The 21,835-nt window shown below is 39.1% G+C and overlaps 1 protein-coding gene across 7 annotated transcripts in view; it reads right to left on the bottom strand.

Annotated features, from left to right (window-relative positions):
- The window catches only part of arap2 (ArfGAP with RhoGAP domain, ankyrin repeat and PH domain 2), a 304,016-nt gene that overhangs the window by 39,292 nt on the left and 242,889 nt on the right, over nt 1-21,835 (bottom strand). For 6 of the 7 annotated variants that reach the window (XM_043693425.1, XM_043693434.1, XM_043693389.1 and 3 more), the window contains 5 exons: nt 21,595-21,742; nt 17,921-17,989; nt 13,774-13,848; nt 12,159-12,276; nt 9,439-9,567 (listed from right to left, as the gene is read on the bottom strand). In XM_043693425.1, the coding sequence (XP_043549360.1) occupies nt 9,439-9,567; nt 12,159-12,276; nt 13,774-13,848; nt 17,921-17,989; nt 21,595-21,742 (539 nt within the window). Of the gene's footprint in view, nt 1-9,438; nt 9,568-9,947; nt 10,099-12,158; nt 12,277-13,773; nt 13,849-17,920; nt 17,990-21,594; nt 21,743-21,835 lie in introns of those variants that run through there. The other variant, XM_043693442.1, reaches the window with a different exon arrangement.

The raw sequence follows: 21,835 nt of genomic DNA, 5'->3' as shown, positions 1-21,835 counted from the left end.
CTATTACTGATGGTGTGGGATTTTTTTAAGTTCTAAAACAAACTGCCTGGTTGGAAGGTTTGCAATCACAGGGAAATCTGCTGAGCAGTTGGGAATATTTTGACTGTTAAGTGCTTAGCGTTTTGACAACTTCAAATGTCACTATTACATTATCCATTTAAGAAGGAGGTGTTTTAATTACAGTGAATCATTACACAGTGCTGAAAAAAATAAGTTGACCATTACATTTAAATGTTGAGCTGCATTACAGTACATTTCCCTTTGGAATAATGACATCATGCATTCAAAACTGTATGCTATGAGAAGTCCTGTCCTGTTTTAAATTGAGATTAAAATGTCAGGAGACTATTACAAATGCTCAACTGAATTTCAAAAGATCTGGAACCCATTATCTCAGCATGGGGTTGTGTTTACATTTTAACTGACCATTTTAGGAGGTTTTCCGAGGATTATCTGTCATTGATGAGTTTGTGAAACAAATGTTTGTTTTTATAACAAATAAGCTCTTGAAAGGATTTATAAAGTTAAAAATCACACAACACCAGGTTATAGTCCAACAGGCCCACCGGCATCCCCAAATCATGAAAGGATTTACTTCTTATTTTATCTGATGTGGGCTTTGCTAGTGAAGCCAACATTTGTTACTAATCCTAGTCACCCTTGAATTGAGTGCCTGTTGGGCCATCGTACAGGATGATTAGGAAGCAATTACACCATTGTGAGCATAAAGTTAGAGACAAAAAAGGGGGTAAGAACAGTGGATTTTCTGCCCTGAAGTGAACTATATGGAGGATGCAGGGTTTGGAGGTGGCCTCAGAGTCTGAACGCCACAGAATGCCCAAGTTGCATTTCTTTGGCCTCAAAGTACAAAAAGCAAAGGAGTTTATCTCATTCACTCATGGGAGGTGCACGTCACTAGCTGAGCCCACATTTATTGCTCACCTCCTGTTGCCCTTGAGAAGGTGTTGCTGAATGCCCCTTAAACCACGGAAGTACATATAGTAAGTAGGCTTATAATGCCATTTTATTCACAGCTTATGCTCTGCTAATGTATTTAAAAAGATAACAAACATTGGGAGCGTTTAAAGCAGATTTATCAGAATTATATCAAAGGCGAATAGCTTTGTATCTATGGAGATAATATAAAAGCTAGAATTGATTGCTTTAAGGTTAAGGGCAGTTTTAATAGACATAGAGTCTTAGAGATGTACAGCATGGAAACAGAACCTCCGTCCACCTCGTCCATACTGACCAGATATCCTAAATTAATCTAGTCTCATTTGCCAGCACATGGCCCATATCCCCCTAAACCCTTCCTATTTATATACCCACCCAGATGCCTTTCAAGTGCTGTAATTGTACCAGCCTCCACCACTTTCTTTGGCAGCTCATTCCATACATGCACCATCCTCTGCATGCAAAAGCTGCCCCTTAGGTCCTTTTCAATCTTTCTCCTCTCATCCTAAACCTCTGCTCTCTAGTTCTAGATTCTACTACCCCAGGGAAAAGACCTAGGTCTATTTACCCAATCATGCCCCTCATGATTTTGTAAACCTCTGTAAAGTCAACCTTCAGTCTCTGATGCTCCAGGCAAAAGTCACAGCCTCTCTACATACTCAAAACTTTGAGGGATTTTTATGGTTACAGATCTATTCACTTTCCACATAGGTCACAGATTTAAAATAATTTGTGAAAGGACCACAGGGGAGATGAAAACTTATTTTCCCTTACTTATTCTTTCATGGAAATGTGAATTATGGGCAATTCAAAATCTTCTCTTCGGATGACAGTAGTGAGTCGCCTTCAGGAACTGTTGCAGTCCACAGTGCTACTTGGGATGGAGTTCCAGGACTTTAAGCAATCACGGTTGAAGGCGGTGATGGATTTCCAAGTCAGGATGGTCTATGACTTTCAGGAGAATTTGCAGGTGGTGGTGCTCCCATGTAATTTCTGTTCTTGTCCTTGAACGTGGTAGAGGTCACAGGTTTCGAACTTGCTGCTGAAGGACATTTGAAAAATTCTGCAGAGCAACATGTAGTTGGTACACGTTGCTGCTACCATATGTGAGAGGTGAGAGGAGTATAGGTGGATGGGATGCCATTCATGTGGGCTGCTCTCTCTTGGATGGCAATAAGTCAAGAGTGTCGTGCAATTGCACTTATCTATGCGAGTAGAGATTACTTCATCACAGACCTGACTTGTGGATAGTGGACAGACTCAAGTAAGGCAGGAACTGAGCTGTTTACTGCAGAGGTTCCAGTCTCTGAGCCGCTGTTGCTCCAATTTATTTATGTGGCCGCTAAAGATCAGTTTCTGGCCAAAGGGTAAAGTGAGGACTGCAGATGCTGGAGATCAGAGTTGAGAATGTGGTTCTGGAAAAGCACAGCAGGTCAGACAAGGTCTGAGGAGCAGGAGAACCTGCTCCTTGGATGCAGCCTGACCTGCAGTGCTTTTCCAGCACCACATTCTCGACCCAGTTTCTGGCCAAAGGTAACCCCGAGGGAGTTGGCAGAAAGTATTCTGCATTGGTTATGTTATTGAATTTCAAGGCAAGGTGGCTAGATTCATTCAATTGATTGATCAATGCCCAGAACTTGTGTGGTGCAGTGTTACTTGACATGCATTTCTCCAAGCCTGAATGTTGTCCGGGTGTTGTCATACATGGATAGGAACAAGCTTCAGTATCTAAGGAGATACTAACTGTGGTGACATTGTTCATTTGTCAATAAACATTGTCTTTTCTGACCTGATGATGGAAAGAAAGTTCTTGATGATACTAATGAGATGGTTGGGCCTACCTGAGGAATTTCTGCAGTGATGTCCTGACACTAAGACGTTTGACTTCCAGGATTTCTTTCTTTGTGTTAAGTATGAATCCAACCAGCAGAGGGTGCCATCTCCTTGGATTCCCATTGTTTTCAGTTTTGCTTGGATTAGGCCACTTCCACTGCATAAGATTATCGATGAGAATGGAAGCTGAGCTCTCTATATAATTCTTTTATAATATAAGTGCCCCACTCCCCAACAAAACAGCACAGTTCCTAATCCTAGTTATTTCTCCTGCTATTACACTCATCTCCATTTCCTTCGAAGGATTTCCACTCCTTCAAGTCTAACGCATATTCATTTGAAAAGATATGGTTGGCAAGTTGTTTAACCTCTCTGTATAGCTTTGGCAGAATCATGTAAAGCACATCTACACCCTTCCCATTGACTGTAACTGCTGCTCACTATTCAAGGAACATCTTGGAAGGCAAATATAACTCCCTATTTCTCAAATCTGTTTCACCGTCACCACCAATGCTATATATGAGCAAATAGAGTCATAGAGACATACAGCATGGAAACAGACCCTTCGGTCCAACCTGTCCATGCCGACCAGATAACTCAACCCAATCTAGTCCCACCTGCCAGCACCCAACCCAGCTCCCTCCAAACCCTTCCTATTCATATACCCATCCAAATGCCTCTTAAATGTTGCAATTGTACCAGCCTCCACCATATCCTCTGGCAGCTCATTCCATACACATACCACCCTCTTCATGAAAAAGTTGCCCGGACCCCAGGGAAAAGACTTTGTCTATTTATCCAATCCATACCCCTCATAATTTTGTAAACCTCTATAAGGTCACTCCTCAGCCTCCAACGCTCCAGGGAAAACAGCCCCAGCCGGTTCAGCCTCTCTCTGTAGCTCAAATCCTCCAACCCTGGCAACATCCTTGTAAATCTTTTCTGAACCCTTTCAAGTTTCACAACATCTTTCCAATAGGAAGGAGACCAGAATTACTCACAATATTCCAACAGTGGCTTAACCAACAGTGACTGCAACATGACCTCCCAATTCCTGTACTCAATACTCTGACCAATAAAGGAAAGCACACCAAACACCTTCTTCACTATCCTATCTACCCGAGAGTCCACTTTCAAGGAGCTTTGAACCTGCACTCCAAGGTCTCTTTGTTTAGCAACACTCCCTAGGATCTTATCATTAAGTGTATAAGTCCTGCTAAGATTTGCTTTCCCAAAATACAGCACCTCGCATTTATCTGAATTAAACTCCATCTGCCACTTCTCAGCCCATTGGCCCATCTGGTCCAGATCCTGTTGTAATCTGAGGTAACCCTCTTCGCTGTCCACTACACCTCCAATTTTGGTGTCATCTGCAAACTTACTAACTGTACCTCTTATGTTCACATCCAAATCATTTATGTAAATGACAAAAAGTAGAGGGCCCAGCACCGATCCTTGTGGGACGCCACTGGTCATGAACTCCTTTGTTAAAAACACTGAGGTGAACAGCTAAGCTGCATTTGCCACTTCCTTTCCTTCCATTGTAGCACTGTGCCAACGTTTATTTTGTCCTTGCCCTGCCTGAACCAATTGCTTTCTTTAACTTCCTTCTAGGCTCCTTCTGCACCAGAACAATCCTGTGTCTCGATGGTTTTGTTCTTCCCTTATCTTTGTACATTCTGTGGCCACAACTTTCCCAGGTATCCAGGTTCAATCAATTCTGGTGTCATGAGCATTATGAGCATTATGAGGGAAATGGAAAGGGTGAGTAGCCAAGGTCTTTTCCTCAGGGGAGAGGAGTTGAAAACTAGAGGGTTTAATGTGAGAGGGGGAAGATTTAAAAGGGACCTAATGGGCAACCTTTTCACGCAGAGTGTGGTGCATATATGAACTGAGCTGCCAGTGAAAGTGATGGGATGGGCACAAACACAACATTTAAAAAGCATTTGGATGGGGATATGAATGCAAAGGGTTTAGAGGAATGAGCCAAATGCTGGCAAATAGGACGAGATTAAGATATCTGGTTGGCATGGACGAGTTGGACCGAAGGGTTTGTTTCTGTGCTGTACATCTCTATGACTCTACAACTCGACTCACTCCAAGATTGCTCAACATGCCTTCAGTTACCCAGACCCTAAGCTTTGGAATACTCTCCTTCCTTACTTCCCTTCTTTAAATTGCTTCTTACAATCTAATCAAGCTTTTTAGTTATCTAATCTAATTCAGTGCTATATTTTGTTGTATAAATTCTTCAGACCATCTTCTCCAGGGGAACCAGGGATGGGCAATAAATGGTGGCCCTGCCAGTGTTGCGCACCTCCCACAAACAACTGAAAAAAGAAGCACTTTGGGGCATTTTATTACATTTATTTAGCACCTCTAATGGAAGTTGTGGATGTTGAATTCAGGAGTATCTTATGGTTGGTGGGGAATGGCCAGTTCTGAAGAAGAGTTACAGCAGATTTAAATATTAACACTGTTTCTTTCTCTTTACAGATTGCCAGACCAGCAGAGTTCCTCCAACATTGTCGGTGTTTATATCTTAATAGAGCTTAGTTTTTACAGAGCAGTAGAAATGTTTTGTTACTCAGCTGTCAAGGAGAATGATGTCCAATGAAAAATACATAATTAATATAAAAATACCATGCATTTAAAAAGAATTTCAAAAGAACAAAAGGGATATAAACATTAATTATTCATTTTTCTGCTCTAAATTTTGAAGACTGTAGCTACCAGCCATTAAATTAAAACACTTTTAAGATTTCCAAACAAATTCACTGACACGAATATGAGTAAAATACTGTTCACCATGACAGAAGCATTCAGTTGTGGAGATGGAAACAACCATGCAATTTTTGATATCCCAGCGCTGCAAAACAACTCTAAATTTTATTGATAGCAATGTTCCCAACTTGGTATTTTGGACGTACATCTGCATTACTGAGAGTCAAACATTTTCCATTTTTCTACATTTCGTTTGACAGGTATGATTATGAAGCTGCTGACTTATCAGTTTGGTTGGTAAAATACTTCTGATGAGAAAAAAAAGGATTTTAAGAAAGATTAAAAAAGGTTGTGTTGCCAACATCTTCAATGGTACTGTTGATTTGTTGTTGATAAAACACCTACATTCATATTAATACATAGATAATACTGGATTCAAAATCTGCTCTTTGTATCACCAGGACACAAAGACTGCCTTGTATCAAATCACCAGGAGGAAGGTGATGGTGTTGTGATATTGTCATAGGACTAGTAATCCAAAAACTCAGGTAATGGTCTGGGGACCTAGATTCAAATCCCACCATGACAGTGATATGAAAAAGTATGAAATTTAAAATAAAACTTATTGATAACCACAGAACCATTAAGTGCCAGCGAGTATAGGAACTGGTGAATAATAAAGATGAATGCCTGGCTGAAGATGTGGAACAGGAAGGAGGTGCTGAGATTCCTGAGTTTATCTCTGGTGGTAGTGGGACCTGTAAAAAGTCAGATGGGTTGGACTCTGAACCAGAAACACACCATCATCTAGGTGAACTAGGGCAGTTGGTTTACAAGAGGAAATGGTGTTCTAACATTGATCAAGGAGTCAATTACTGCAATGAAGAGGGACAATATCTTAGAAAATTCCTCAAGTGAGGCGATATGTGTAGAACTTAAAAGCAAAAAGGGACCTCAAGTGCTGGGGGTGAACTATAGACACCCAAACACTCAGGGCAAGATGGAAAGACATTTATCAGAGATGGTTAAAAATATAGGGTAATACAAGGAGGTGATTTGAACTTCCCCAATATTAATTGGAATAGAGAATGTGTAAAAGCCTTAATGGGGACAGAATTCTTAAAATGGAGCCAGATCTTTTTAAACCGGCACATTGAAAATCTACAAGAGGGTTGGTACTAGACTTACTTTTAGGGAACAAAACTGAGCTAGTGGTAGATATGGCTCAGGAGATGCATTTTCACGCTACTGACAATAAATAACTCAATAAGATTCAAGGTAATTAAGAATAAGGACAACAATGGACCAGAAATAAAGGTCGTGAATTGAGAGAAAGCCGATGTTAATAAGATTACACAACACCAGATTATAGTCCAACAGGTTTATATGGAAGACTAGCTTTTGGTAGCTGCCTGATGAAGGAGCAGCGCTCTGAAGGCCAGTGCTTTCAAATAAACCTATTGGACTATAATCTGGTGTTGTGTGAGTTTTAATTTTGTCCACCCCAGTCCAACACTGGCTCCTCCACATCATGATTTTAATAAGACAAGACAGGAACTGGCTAAAGTGGACTGGGAACAGCTACTTGCAGGAAAATCTGCATCAGACCAGTGGGAGACACTCAAAAAGAGTAAGAGTGAGAGTGCAGGACCCATACAGGTGAAAGGTAGGACCAGCAAGTCCAGAGAGCCCTGGATGTCAAAGGTTGTACAGGAAATGTGAAAACACAATGGCAGATAACATTAAGAAAAATCCAATTATATTTTGTAAGTAAAGGAAGAGCCAGGGAATAACCATGGAAAGCGTACAGCCTATTAGGGATGTGTGTGCGCATGCACAAATATATAGCCAGAGGATTCACAGCTGAGGTTTTAAGGAGTACATTGCCATCTGTATTCACTACAGAGAAGGACAACACAGGTCTAGAAACTAGAGAGAGGGTTTGCGATATACTTGAACTGGGGGAGGGAGGTAGCATTAGCAGATTTAGTGGGCTTGAAAGTTGATAAATCCCCCAGGCTGAGATCAGATGTACTGAACACTGCTGTGGGAAACAAGGGCAGAAGCTGCAGTGTTTCCAACAATAATTTTCAAATCTTCTCTGGCCACAGGAGTGGTGCTTGAGGACAGCTAATATCATACTACTATTCAAGGAGGATAGTAGGAACAATCCAGGAAAATACAGACCAGTGAGTCTAAATCTGAGATAGGGAAACAATGTGAAAAAATTCTGAGAGATAGATTTCATTTGCTCTTGAAGAGGTGTGGATTAATCAAGAGTCGTCGTCATGGCTTTCTAAAGGAAGGATCATGTCTAACAAACTTCAATCAATTTTTGAAGGAGGTGACTTGGTGTTGTTGAAGGTAGTACACATCAATGTGGTCTACATGGGCTTCTGTGAGGCTTTTGATAAAGTCTCACATGGCAGACTTGTTAAATAGCTAAGAGCCCATGAGATCCACGGCAATTTGAATCCAATATTAGGTTTGTGGCAGGAAGCAGAGAGAGATGGTCAAAGAAGTTTATGTGACAGGAAGCTTATGTCCAGTGACATACCGCAGGGTTCACTTGTTGTTTGTTGTCTACATTAATGACCGACATGAATGGAGGACATATGATTACTAAGTTTGTAGATGACATGAAAATTGGTGATATAGTGAATAGCGAGGAGACAGGCAGACATAGATGAGCTGGTCAGGTGGGCAGAACAGTGGCAAATGGAATTTAAACCTGAAAAGTGTGAGGTAATGAATTTTGGGACAATAAACAATGAAAAGGAGGACATGTTAAATGGTAGGGTCTGAGAAAGAGCAGAGTGTCAGAGGGACTTGGCAGTAGTACAGGTATATAAGTTGGTTAACCTTTTGAGACAAATGCCTTTGATAGTCAAGGCACTGAACACAAGCACAAGGAGGTTATGATGGACCGGTATGTAAGATTAGTTAGGCCACAGTCATTGTGCCAATGCATAGTTCTGGTCACCACACTACAGGAAGGATGCAATTGCATTGAAGAAGGTGCAGAAACGAATCACCCAAATATTGCCTGGCCTGGAGCGATTCAGCTATGAATAATGACCAGATAAGCTGTGTTTATTTTACTCTGAACAGAGAAAGCTGAGGGGTATCCGATTGAGGCAGACAAAGTTCTAAGGGGAAGAAAACCTTTCCCCCTAGTACAGGGGACAGCATCCAGGGGGCACAGTTTTAAGGTAAGGAACAGATGATTTAGACAGGATTTGAAACAGAAACTTTATCATAAAGAGGATTGTGGATATTGGCAACTCAATGCCTAAATCTGTGCAGAGGAAGGAACACTGAAGACATTTAAGAAGCATTTGGATGAGCACTTAAAATGCCATAGAATAGACTATGGCCAAGTTCTGGACGGTGGAATTAGAATAAATGAATGTTTGATGACTGGAATGGACACAACAGGCTGAAGGGCCTCTTTCCCATGCTGTAAAACTCTACAGTTTCATGACACTTTCAAGCACATAATCTGTTTCACCAAAAACATGGGACACTACCTCTCATCCCTGCTCAAGCCATTCCACATCCTGACACAGTCACCTACTGGCACTTGTCATCACTGTTATCAAATTCCGAGTAGTCTCTACTTAATTATCACATCATCATAACCACACAGACTTCAACTGCTGGAGGGCTGTCACCACCTTCTCAAGGCAGCTTAAATGGAGTTTTGCTAGTGGCTCCAATGTTAGAAATAGACAGCAGCATTGTTAATAGGCACACATTAAAAGCACCTTCCTCGATACAAATTAAATGCATGTTTAATTGGGGAGCTGTCTGGCTGTGGAATTCCAATATGCTGTCAGCAAAACGGGTTGACATCCATTGAGACTTCCATTGTGTGGAATAGCCTGATTTCGATAAAAGACAAGTAAGAACAGACACTCATACCGAGGTACTTTTTGATGGCTTTTGCAGCTTGAAACTGTTTTATGATCAAGTAAGCAGATTCAGGCTCAGGCAGTGTGCTCCACTGGAGAACCTGTTCCAGAACATTCTCTTTGTAGTGCAGTACTCGTTCTGTGGAAGAGGAAATGTAAAAAAAAAAATCAAATAATGCACAACGATGTTCATTAATATCATAGTTATTCCCACAAGTTAAATTATAAGCCAGAAATAAGCTATGATTCATACTAAATATATACTTAGATTAAAGTAAACCAATTTAATGATGCTCTACAATATTAGCCATCAGTCGTACATGACAATTCCTGACAAAAGTCCCTCAAATATATGACTTATCTTCTTTCAGCAAAATAGATCACTATATAACCATTTCTAAATTGATTGTGTTTTTTTTAGTCCAGCTCCTAATTGGTTGAGATTCTGTTGTCAGATAACTTTCAATACAATGATCACTTAAACAAAGCATCCTAATATCAGAAGTATTACAATACTACCTGTCCTCTTAGCGCAAAGAGGAGTTTGTGGAAGGTTAGAATCATTGTAAGGCAGACCAAAAGGAGTACAAAGCAGGCCAGTAACATTGGAGTATTCCAGGTGCAGTCAGGTCAGGATCACTGACACAGGTCAGGATCACTGTGAAACCTACTGAGAGGAGTATGAAGCAGGTCAGGATCACTGAAGTGAATGAACAAAGGTCAAACTGAGATATCACTGGAAGCTACAGATTAATTGTATAGCGATGACGGTTTCCTTTTCTCCAAAGTTAGCAAGTTAGTCTTAGGAGCGGGACAATAAAAAAAATTATTTTGTTAATAAATATTAAGTAGAGAACTTCAATTAAACCACTCATATTCAACTGACAACATAAGAGGGAAAGCAAGTCTTAGTTAATTAATTTACAGAATGTGTGCATTGCTGGCCAGTTAAGAAAGCAGTTTAGAATTAACCACATTGCTTTGGGTCTGGAGTCATATGGAGGCCAGACCAGATAGGGGTGACAGTGTCCTTCCCAAAAGAACATTAATGAACCAGATGGAATTTTCTGACACTCAATAGTTTCACCACCAGACTCTTAATTCCAGATTTTTGTTAAATTCAAATTCCACAATCTTCCATGGAAGGATTTGAACCCAGGTCCTCAGGCCATTACCTAGGTCTTTGGGTTAATGATCTTGTAATAATACCACCAGGCCATTGCCTTCCCTTAAAGCTGGTAAGTCTTTATCTTTTTCCTGCTAAGTTGTATCACCTAATAGATAGAGAGATGCCTGGACAGTTCAGGAATTTGGAGTTGACATACTGTTCCATGCGAAATGGACAGCCCTTTATGTCACCAGCTGCAATAGCTTGAGTTATATGTTTGGGAGCTTCAACAACTTGAATCACAGTGGCAAATTGATGAAGTGTAAAGCTTTTGAATGAAGTTATTATAAATGAGGTTACACTGCAACCTCAGAATATGCAGACCGAGGGGAAACAGGTGACCACAAGCAACCAAGAAGAAATAGGCAGATAATGCCAGAATCTCCTCAGGGCATCTCACTCCCCAACTGGTATTCAGATATACATACTCAAAGTGGTTGTTATCTGGGAAGTGCAGCCAGAGCCAAGTCTCTGACACCAGGGCTGGATCAACTATACTGGAAAAGCCATACTGATTGTTAGGGGAGCAGATTAGTATTTTTCCCAATGCAGACATGAATCTGGATATTATGTTGCTTCTCTCAAGCTGGGTCAAAGCTGCCAATGAACGCTGTAGAATACCCTGAAGGGCAGTGGGGAATGGTGTTGGTGTATAGCTAGCTGATGTGATCCACAATTATAAGGCAAATGGCTCATGTCTGCATGGTACTGACCTATCGCGAAGCAATCTGTTCAGGGTAAAACCTGCAATCATAAGTTTAAACGTTCTGTGTACATATTGCAGATGTACAGACATGGGACTTCCACAGGGTACCAAGGTACATAAATAACATAAATTGAGTTGGAGACCTCTTCCCATATCAAAAATTTGGCCAATGATTCCTTGGCCGAGGAATGGGATCCTTATGGCATTATTGTGGCAGCTGAGAGAGAATTTTGAAGTACAGGTGGCTATGCTATAGTTAAGGTGAAATGCTTTATGAATGATCATTCAAAATTTTACAAAGTGTTTCCTCAATTGATGATGGCTTAGTGGTGTTCAGTCCTTGTGTAATGCTGTACTAGATGATTACAACCAAATTGGATGTGTCCCCTATTTTCATCACCTACTATATTTCAAATAGTATTCATTGACAGAGGTTTTTTGGGAATGTCCTGATGTTGTGAATATTTCATACAAGTGATGATTGATATTACAAATGGCTCGAGTCTCTAGCTTGGACAAGAAAGAAAGATATGCTCGGAACTCTAAACTAAATATTATTCAATAATTCATGCTGATAATGATGTTATATGGGTGTCATACAAAGGCAGAATCTGACTCAATTGTGACAGCCAGCAAATACCAGTAATCATCTTATAGTAATGAAGATTATTCATTTCACTAAAATATGCAGGTAAAGGATGGGAGGCAATGAGGAGGAAATAATAAGGAGAATAATAAGGAAATAATAATTAGTTTTCAATTTGTTTTAAGATTAAATTTTGTCACCCACACAGTAGTTTTAATATGCAACTGTGTGTTACTTAGCTTTCTATATTTATTTTAATTAATGTCTTACCAAGTTCTCCATTCTCTATAACTTCAAACGTTGTCCAGAGAACCTTCTCATCAGTGACAATGTTTTTCATTTCCAGAACGATACAAGTTAATTCTTCTGCTGTCATGGTCGGAGATACCTGTGATCCATGATGTTAGAAAAAGCCTTAATTTCAAGTGAAATTGCATATGAAAAGAATAAAAGGATCAAAATCTGCTCACACTGAAAAATATTATTAAGTCTGTTAAAAATGCAATATCCAAAGTATGTTGTCAGCATGAACTTCCAAAGCAGTTTCAATTTAAAAGACAAATCTGATCTCATTTGCTTTGGTTTTCTCTTAAATCACATGCACACCGCTTTTGTCTTTCTTTTAGTTTAGGGTGTAAAACAGTTTCCTTTACTGACCTGTAGCAATGCTAAGAATCTCATGGTGTTTTTGGAGTAGTTCCCCAGTCAAATGGTAAGCATTTCTCTGTCAAGCAACACAGTTAAAAAACATTTGCTGCTCTGCGATCTCATGCATGTTGTTAGCTTTACAAAATGGTTGCTGCACTTGCCTGTGCAACAACAGTGTTTTTTTTCAAAATAGCTTATTGTACAGGGTATTCTCTGAAACATCTGTGACAGGTCCATGGTTGCACAGATTTGTAACTACTATGTAAATCATAATGGACCAAATTATTTATATGAGCAAACAGTAGTACACAGTTCCTCACTACAAATAGAATGATATCAATAACCCACAAACATCCAACAAAATGTTCTATAATCTCAAAAAGTGTTCACCGTGTCTGTTATTAATGAGTACATTAATGCTGAGAATTGTACTATTGTGAGGAGTGACCATGAGCATCTGAAGTGTAATTGAAAGCTCATGGTTCATACACGTTTCTTTTGAAGGAAGTCTGTCTCTTTATGCCTTGTCTATCTATAAGTCCAATGCCACAGCAAGGTGGCTTGCTCAGAATACCCCTCTGAAGTAGCTTTGGTAATCAATGGTCTCCAGTATTTCAAGGTGGACAAGGGTAACCAGAGAGTGGCGGTAGGCACTAGCTTTGACAGCAGAACATTCACCTTGGGAATTCTTTATTTTTTTAGTTTCTAATGGAAAACTTGACTAATTTACAAAATGTGAGAACATCTTTACTTATGCAATAAATTTAGAATTTCTTTGCTCCTAACTGACATTCTTCTACTGATCACAATGCAACAATGATTAGCAACATTTTTGATGCTATTTACTTGGCATGACTGCAAAGTTTCTTGACGTAAATGTTTCAATGAATTGCATACTATCGGTATTATAGTCAGCAGGAATGATGTGAGATGCAGGGCTGAGTCACCATTCTCTGTCTCCCTAATTATGGAGGAAGTTTGAGCAACCAGCTGTTGATGCAATGAATACACAATCTCCTTAACTTTAATAAGCTCCATTCATCTTGGAAGGTTTCTTTCTGGTATCAAAACAGCACAAACAATTTTGCATCAACTGTGTTTGCATGAATATTCTGTGCTTTGAAGTTTACATTAATTAACTCCAATTAAGCAAAGGTACATTTGAAAGTCAAGAGACCAAGAGATATAATATTCTACCGGCTGTATAGAAGATTTCATATTATAACCAAACACCTACCCTAATTATGCAGCAACAATCCGGTTCCTTTTTCCCCAGGTAGACTTCAATGATCAGATCCCCAGCTTGTGCAACCTAAAGGAAACAGTTTCCAGACATTTCATTATCTCTCAGCAACAACTAATACTTTTACTGACAGTTTTTTAAAAATAGTTTTAGAATCTTTAACCACCAATATTTTTTCAAAGTTGCATTTATTTTGAATATTGTTTCAGCAAAAGTAAAGTGATGTGGTATTTTTCTGGAAACTATAAACTTAAGAACTAACAGCAGGAGTCAGCAATTTATTGCCTCGAGACGGCTCCACTATTCAAAATGATCATGGCTGATCTCATCTTGGTCTCAATTCATTTTCCTGCCCAAACCCCAATTAATCATCACTAATTAAAAATCAGTCTCCTCCTTAAATTTACTCAATGTCCTGTAATTCACCGTATTCTACGGTTGTGAATGCCACAGATTTGTGACCTTTTTGAGAAAAATGATTTCTTCTCATCTCTGTTTTAAATCTTCATATCCTTATCCAAAACTATGACCTTTTATTTTGGATGTCCTCCAAGGGGGAACATCACATTTACTTTGTCAATCCTCACTAGCATCTTATATACCTCGATCTCTTGTTCTTCTAAGGAGTGGAAAGTATAGGCTTAAACTGCTCAATCTCTCTTCATAAGACAAACCCTCATCTCTGGAATCAATCTTGTGAATCTCCTCTGAACTGTCTCCAATGCAAACACATCCCTCCCTAAGTAAGGGGGCCAAAACTGTATGCTTACTCCAGATAAGCCTATAAGCCATTAGAGAAAGCAATATACACAAAACAATATTTCAAGCAGTATGGTTGAAGGTTGTGGCTATTGAAAACCATAGCATATTAATATTGAGCTGACAGTAATGAAGTGGTTTTGGGAATCTGATATCAACAAATGTATAAATTTCCCCTGCTGTACCATACAATTAGTTCTCAGGGAAGGGAGCAGGCTCCCAGAGCTATGATTCAATTGCCAATTTCCTCTTTCTTTTGGGTTAAAGTAAAAGGCTAATATCATCCTAATATATTTATTCCCAGCATGAACTTGAATATTTTGAATACAAAGGCCATTGGGCCCCTTTTCCACATCAGCAACAAGTATTGTTGCTTATTTAATAATAACCCTGTAATGGCAATGTAAGACTATAAATGCTAGCAATTACTAAGAGAAAGAATTCAATGAATTTGTCCAGGAAATGTAAGCATTTCAATAAGCAGTAGTTTTTGGTCTTCTCCTGAGTGCACAAAGTGTCCATTGTGCAAATGAACACTGTATTAAAATTCCACACTACAGATATTTTATCATGTTGATGTTAATGATACTGACAGAATGTAGTGTGGTTAACACTATTATTTTCTAACGCATCACAATCATAAAAGATTCTTATTCTAATGAAATACATTAAAAATTAACAATTAGTAGGGAAGTTGTGAATGGCTTTGTTATAAGCTATTAAAATGTGCATTTTTCAGACTGATTAAAATTTGTAACATATAAAAATGAGTTACATGCAAACCCTTTCATCTCAAAGCAATCAGTTAATTGCAAATGCAAGCAATGAATTCTTCCAAAATGACTTTTTTATTTTCAAACTAATTTTGTTCTTGAGATATGGGTAACTGTGACAATACTATGGCTTTAAGAGGTATATTTTGTCCTTTTTTTATGAAGAAAGGTTGAGACAGAGGTCTCCTGTGGTCTGTTCAAAGCCAATAAAATAAACAGCTGGTGAGGCCTTGGTTTTCTCTTTAAAAGTTGGAACAATTGAAGCAGCATGAATGGGAAGGATCAAGCTCCCACAGAACCAGGAGTTTTAGTTTTACCTTTCTGTAGTTGCTGGGGTCTTGAAGCTGGATGTGGAAGCTCTTATTTCTCTCTTTGTTATAGCTAAAAGCTGAGGTTCTCTTCCGGCTGTTAGAACTGCATGTGAAACAATTTATTTTACAGAGGAGGGAAGACCTTAAGGAGTTACTCTGGCTGGTCCGGGGTCATTTGCAGCAGAATTTTACTAGGCTGGAGCAGCAGCTATTCAGTTCAGGCTGGGTCTGAATGTTGGCCAAATGGTGGGGAGAGCACAGTTCGAATGTCAGTAAAAGGAGTGTCAGGGAGCAGTGTCCAAACATTGGCACAGGAAGGAGAGCAGAATGCCAGTCCCAAATATCAAATAGTCCAGGGATGAGACGGAAGGTAAGGATCACAATGTTTGTGTATTTGCAACTTTGTCAATCACTGACCAAGTTTACTGGAGTTTATTTTTGCTCCTAATAATAAACAAGCAGAGTGGACACTCAGGAGAGGTTTCTGTAAAAGGGAGGTAATGAAGTTATTTGTTATGTATGAATACAAAGCAGTCCCCTTGGTGGCAGTCTGCATTTAAATTTTAGGAAGGTTTTCGAGAAGCTATTTGCAAATTACATTTTTCCTAGTTATAGAAATAACAATTCCTGAAAAATTATTATTCAGATTGCAGTATTTTTACCTCAGATATGAATTTAACTACTTATTTTGGTGAAAACTTGGAGAAAGATGATGAGAACTATATTTATAATAAATTAACAAAAATAATTTATTGATGTGCAATCTTTGTTTTTAATACTATCTTATCCACCGAAAGATGAAAACAACCCCCTCAAAACAAAACACAAATACAGAAGATCTGATAGTACATAACTGCAACATTTAATAAAGGAGTTAGTGAGAAAGAAAATGGAGCTCCAGAAAATAAATGATCTTTAAATACGGTATCTTCTTCATTTTCAGTAATTTTAATTGTGGAATGAAATACCAACAGGACTGCTTCAAATGTGAAAGATGGTTGAAAGATTGCTGCATGGGTTTAAAGCAGGTTAGCTGACACTCACTTTAAGCGTTATTTACACAGCTATTTGCTCAGGCAGTGGAGGAAGTCAGTTACAAATGAGCTACAGCCAAGGGGTGTGTACAAGTGGAATTCCGGTCAACAACAGGTTGATTTGCAGCAGGTTTGTGGACTAGTTATTGATGACAATGGTCTCCTGCCTGCCAACAAGTAGGCATTTTCAGTCGCCCCCAAGAACATCTGACAAAGAGTTCTTGAAAATAAATTATTTTAACCCCTGTCACCCATCCCTTACTATCCCATAGTGGCAGTAAGGAACCTTTGCAGGCTTTGAGGTGATGAGATTATCATGAGAGGAAAATCCAGGGATTATGACCTGGCAAAGATGAAGGAAGTCCAGCCTGAGTGATGTGCAACCTGGACAGGAGATTAGGATATTCCCATAACATTTTTAATGTTGTTCTTCTCCGTGGTAGATGCTGTAGAGCTGTCTAACCCCTGGGGTGTCAAAGCAAGCTTGGTTAATCGCTGTGGGCAAAGTATAGTTAGTACACATAGAGGTCACCAGGGAAGATGCCAGGTTCCGTGGTAGGGATGTGAATCATGTTGACAGTTTTATCCTAGGTGACAGTGATTAATGAGTATTCTATCACATGTCTCTATCTCTTTAGATAATGGAGAGGCATAGAAGAGGCAGAAGGTGAGTGACTTTTTAAAAATCACAAAACTCCTGCTCGGCTAGAGTAGATTGTATGATCAGAGCTTACAGTCCTGTTTTCTCCAAGTTTGATTTAACATGAGAAATAATATTAATGCGAACAGGAAAGCATCAACTGAGAACTGGGCTTACAATAGGACAGAAATAAGAAAGAGTCATTCCAAATGCAGTGTAAAAGAATGCTTACAAATGCAAGCCTTGAATGAATATGCTAAGATACATTGGTCCAATTCGTTTTGGATCAGTAAACTAGATATCAGTTCATTTTTGGCCATAGGTACCCTGTCAAGAAAATCACGACTGCACTAAAACATTAACCATATCTCGTACTGTGTGTAACACAGCAATTTGGATTATCTAATTAATGAGCAGTGGATCACAAATCAGCCATACATACAGATAGACGTCTGTGTATACAAATTTATATTTAATGCACCACACTACAATCTATAAAATTAACTGCATCACTTTAAATATTAGTTATGAAAATGAGTAATTCACTAAACAAAATACAACTGATAGACAAAATTACAAATGTATCAAACATACATAAAGAGTTAAATGTTGCAAATCCCAAACCTGTGTGTCCTTCCACGTTGTTATGAAGCTGTTTTCTATCTCCATCTGTTTCACTTGGTCTTCATTAACCTATTTCAAACACAAAAATACTCATCAAGAATTAAAAGAAAATAGGAGTTAAGTAGCTGTACGTGGCAAAAAAACATTCACCACGCCATTCAGTGCATGATGGATATGTGAATTGGGAATAGCTATCCTATATTTACCCAGTAAATCTGACAGTAGTCTCCTCGTCCCTGATTCTCAGTTACCTGTTCTTTATGTTTTTACAGATTTTTTCTAAATTAAAAATTGATTTTTGCAGTTCATCTGGAGTGTAAGAGGACTTCTGATTATTGACTTACTAAGGGTTTCCAGGAGAAACAAATAGAAAATATAAGTGAGAATGAGAAAATTGATGGGAAAATTCTTGTCATAATCCATTAAGTACCATTTTCTTCACGGTTTTTCCAACTTTGCTTGTTTTTTTATATATCAGTTACTGAGTTTGATATTTATTTATACACTTCTTGTGTGCTCTTTAAGCCAACATCTGGGGTATTTTGTAGGCTTCCAGGAGGTACCTAGGTGACTGCAAAGGGCAAGGCCTGTCTCGGTGATTCAGCCAATAGATACCATTGAAAACTGAGTTTTGAGTTTGCTGCTGGCTCAGGATTTCATCTCCTTTCATTTTCTCTCTGCCCCTGATATGCACTTGCTTTCAAAGAAGGCCAATACATTTTTTTAACTTGGTTACGCGAGATACAGTGATCCAGCATCACCCAGGAAACACAGTTGTATCAAAGCTCTGAAGTGAAGACTTTGGTGTCCTTGTAGCATTTCCTTTGACTGCCATGAAAGCACAGCCCAGACTCAGGCTCTCCTTAGCAGATTCACTTTGGTGAGTAACTGCTGTGTATTTTGCACTACACCATCAGTTCAACTCAGTTGTAATTGTTTCAATTTGTGAGGATACTTGGCATGCTATCTTAGGTGAGCACCTCAGTATTTTGTCCTGTTGCACACACACACACACATATATATATATGCTCACAGACACCCATAATCAACTGATATATTCAATGCACGTACAATAATACATAAATGTAAATACAGACACATATATCTTTAATAAACATTGTTTTATCTGCCCAGCTTCTTTATTCAGATCACCATAGATTCAGGTATCTAATATCTGTTGTGTACCCCAAATATTTAACTTGGTCAAAGTCCATCTCCAAGTATCTGCTCACCATTCCCCTCCTCCACCATCCCCCTCTCCCACCATTCCCCTCCCCCGCCATCCCCCTCCTCCACTATTCCCCTCCTCCTTTGTCTTCATCATTAATACCACTTGTTCCTGATTGCTATCAGTTCTGATGATGTCATTGGAATTGAGATGTTAATTCTGCTTTCTTTCCACAGATTCTGCCAGACCAGAGTTTTACCAGCAATTACTGTTTCGGTTAATGCAATTGAAACTCAAATTAGGAGTTACTTTTATAGCTTTCATGGCACGTTACTGGTAGCAGAGCAGCCTGTATGATTTGCAAGTCCAGGGGGGGATTAGAGTTGGTGGGCCATCGAACAGGAGTAAGGACTTCACCCTCTAACCCCATGCAAATGACTGTGCAGCCCAGCAAGAGAGGTCCCATGTGATTGGGCCTGATGTATCACAGGCCCAGCCTGGGGATCTCTGAGGCAACAATGAGGAGAACCCCTCCTGGTAGATTGCTTCTGTTTGTATGTTTGGGATTCCCCTACTTGGTCCCACCAGAGTCTCTAAACCAATGAGAAAATTCCATAGGATCAGGTGTAGACTATTTACTTCCTTGAGTCTATTCTGTATCCAGCTTACTCAGAGATCTGATTCGCCATTATATTTATCTGTATTGCTTCAGATTCCTCTAAACGCTTATCCAAATAAACCTAGTTAATGTAATCTCTCTTCATAATTAAACCCTTTGAAGCTTCATATAATTCTGAGTAATCTGCACTGTACCTTTTCCAAGGTCAATATCTCTTTCTTGAGATTCAGTGCCAAAACTGAAGTTGACACTCCTCATGAGTTTTAAAAAGACTCTATACAACCACAGAATTATTTACTTATTTTTTAATCTTTAAGTTATCACCAACTGGGATTAAAAGATGTTAGGAGCCATTTATTTTAAACAGAGGGCAATGAAGCATGGAAAATGTTCTTCAGAACAAGTCACTAACCTGAAACCATAATTGGTTATTTCTTGACAGATGATGCCTGAACTGAACATCTTCAGCATTTTGTTTTTTTTTCATTTCAGCATCCTTAGTATTAAATATTTCAGCACTTGTCTCACAACTGGCAAGCTAAGACTGATTCTTTTTTTTTTGTTTTTATTCATTCGGTGTCACTGGCTGGGCCAGCATTTATAGATGCCTTGAGAAGTTGATGGTAAGCTGCCTTCATGAACATCCACAGTCTATTTGGTGTAGGTTCAGCCACAATGCTGTTAAAGGAGTTGTTCTTGGATCTTGACCTAGCAACACTGAAGAAACAGCACTGCATTTGCATATCAAGATAATGAGTGACTTAGAGGGGAACTTGTAGGTCGTGGTATTCCCATGTATCTGCTGCCCTTGTCCTTCTAGATGGTAGTGAATGAGAGTTTGGAAGCTGCTGACTAAAGAGGCTTGGTGAATTCTGGTGTGTCTGGTACATAGTACACACTGCTTGTACTTAGCATCAGTGTTGGACGGAGTGGATGTGGTGCCAGTCAAGTGGACTGCTTTGTCCTGAATGAAGTTTAGATTCTTTACTGTTGTCGGAGCTGCACTTATCCAGGCAAGTGGGGAGTACTCCATCATATTCCTCACTTGTGCCTTGTAGATGGTATACAGGCTTTAGGGAGTCAGGAGGTGAGTTGCTTGCTGCAGAATTTTCAATCTCTGATCTGCTCATATAGCCACAGTATTTATTTTGCTAATCTAGCTCAGTGTCTGGTCAAGGGTAACCCCAGAAGTTTGATAGTGAGGGCCCCAATGATGGGAATGCCAATGACCGTCTTTCTTCACATCTGTTGACGCTTCTCAAAACCAACTTGTTTGACCAAGCTGTTAGGTCACCTCTCCCAAATTTCCTTCTTTGACTTGGGGTCACCTTTTTTCTACATTGGAGCTGTTATATAAAAACAAGTTGATGTTGTACTGGTATTCTTTCAAACTTTTAACAGAACTTGCAAACTTAGTGAAGTTTAGGGGAAAAATAAGTAAGAATTCATATGGCTAATGTATCCTTAATATTCTGACTCTCAATTTCAAAGGAAGAAAATTTCCATCAATAAAACGTAAATGCATCGTCTGTTCTTATCTGTTAGTTGTGGTCTTTCATATTTTTTTCTTTGTACACAATTCTGCAAGGCCAGCAGGCCACATATGACAGAATACTTACTTTGTTGACATAAATTATACCAAAAATGAAAAATTTTAAAAATACATTTTAATGGTCAGATGAGGTCATGACTAAATCTGAGTAAAGAGAGCAAAATTCTCTGATTTATAGTTTTGTAGTCAGCATATGAAATGTATCCAATATCATCTTTTGTAAATGCATGATTTAGTTTTAGGAAAAATCAATAGAAATTATTAATTGCTTGATTTAAAGAAGTGCAATGTGTGAAGAATGCATGACCAATCTATTCCCAAAAACATATACTTACACCAAAAAGTTGAACATACAAATTGATCAGATCCTCTACGACATTAACTTCTTGTTTGGTTTGACCTTCTGTTTGGAATAAGTAGGGTGAAAACACCTGAGACAAACTGTGTGTATTCATCTGATTCATCTTTGAACATTTCTGTACCCTGTTGGTGGGTGAGGGGGGACAGAAGGGGAAAGGAAAGTAAGATAATATGCATGCAATGTGACAACCTGAATGACACTCTCTGGAGCTTCAT

This window comes from Chiloscyllium plagiosum, chromosome 1 (genome assembly GCF_004010195.1).
Source record: "Chiloscyllium plagiosum isolate BGI_BamShark_2017 chromosome 1, ASM401019v2, whole genome shotgun sequence".
Taxonomy (NCBI): Eukaryota; Metazoa; Chordata; class Chondrichthyes; order Orectolobiformes; family Hemiscylliidae; genus Chiloscyllium; species Chiloscyllium plagiosum.
This window is presented reverse-complemented; position numbering and strand designations above follow the sequence as displayed.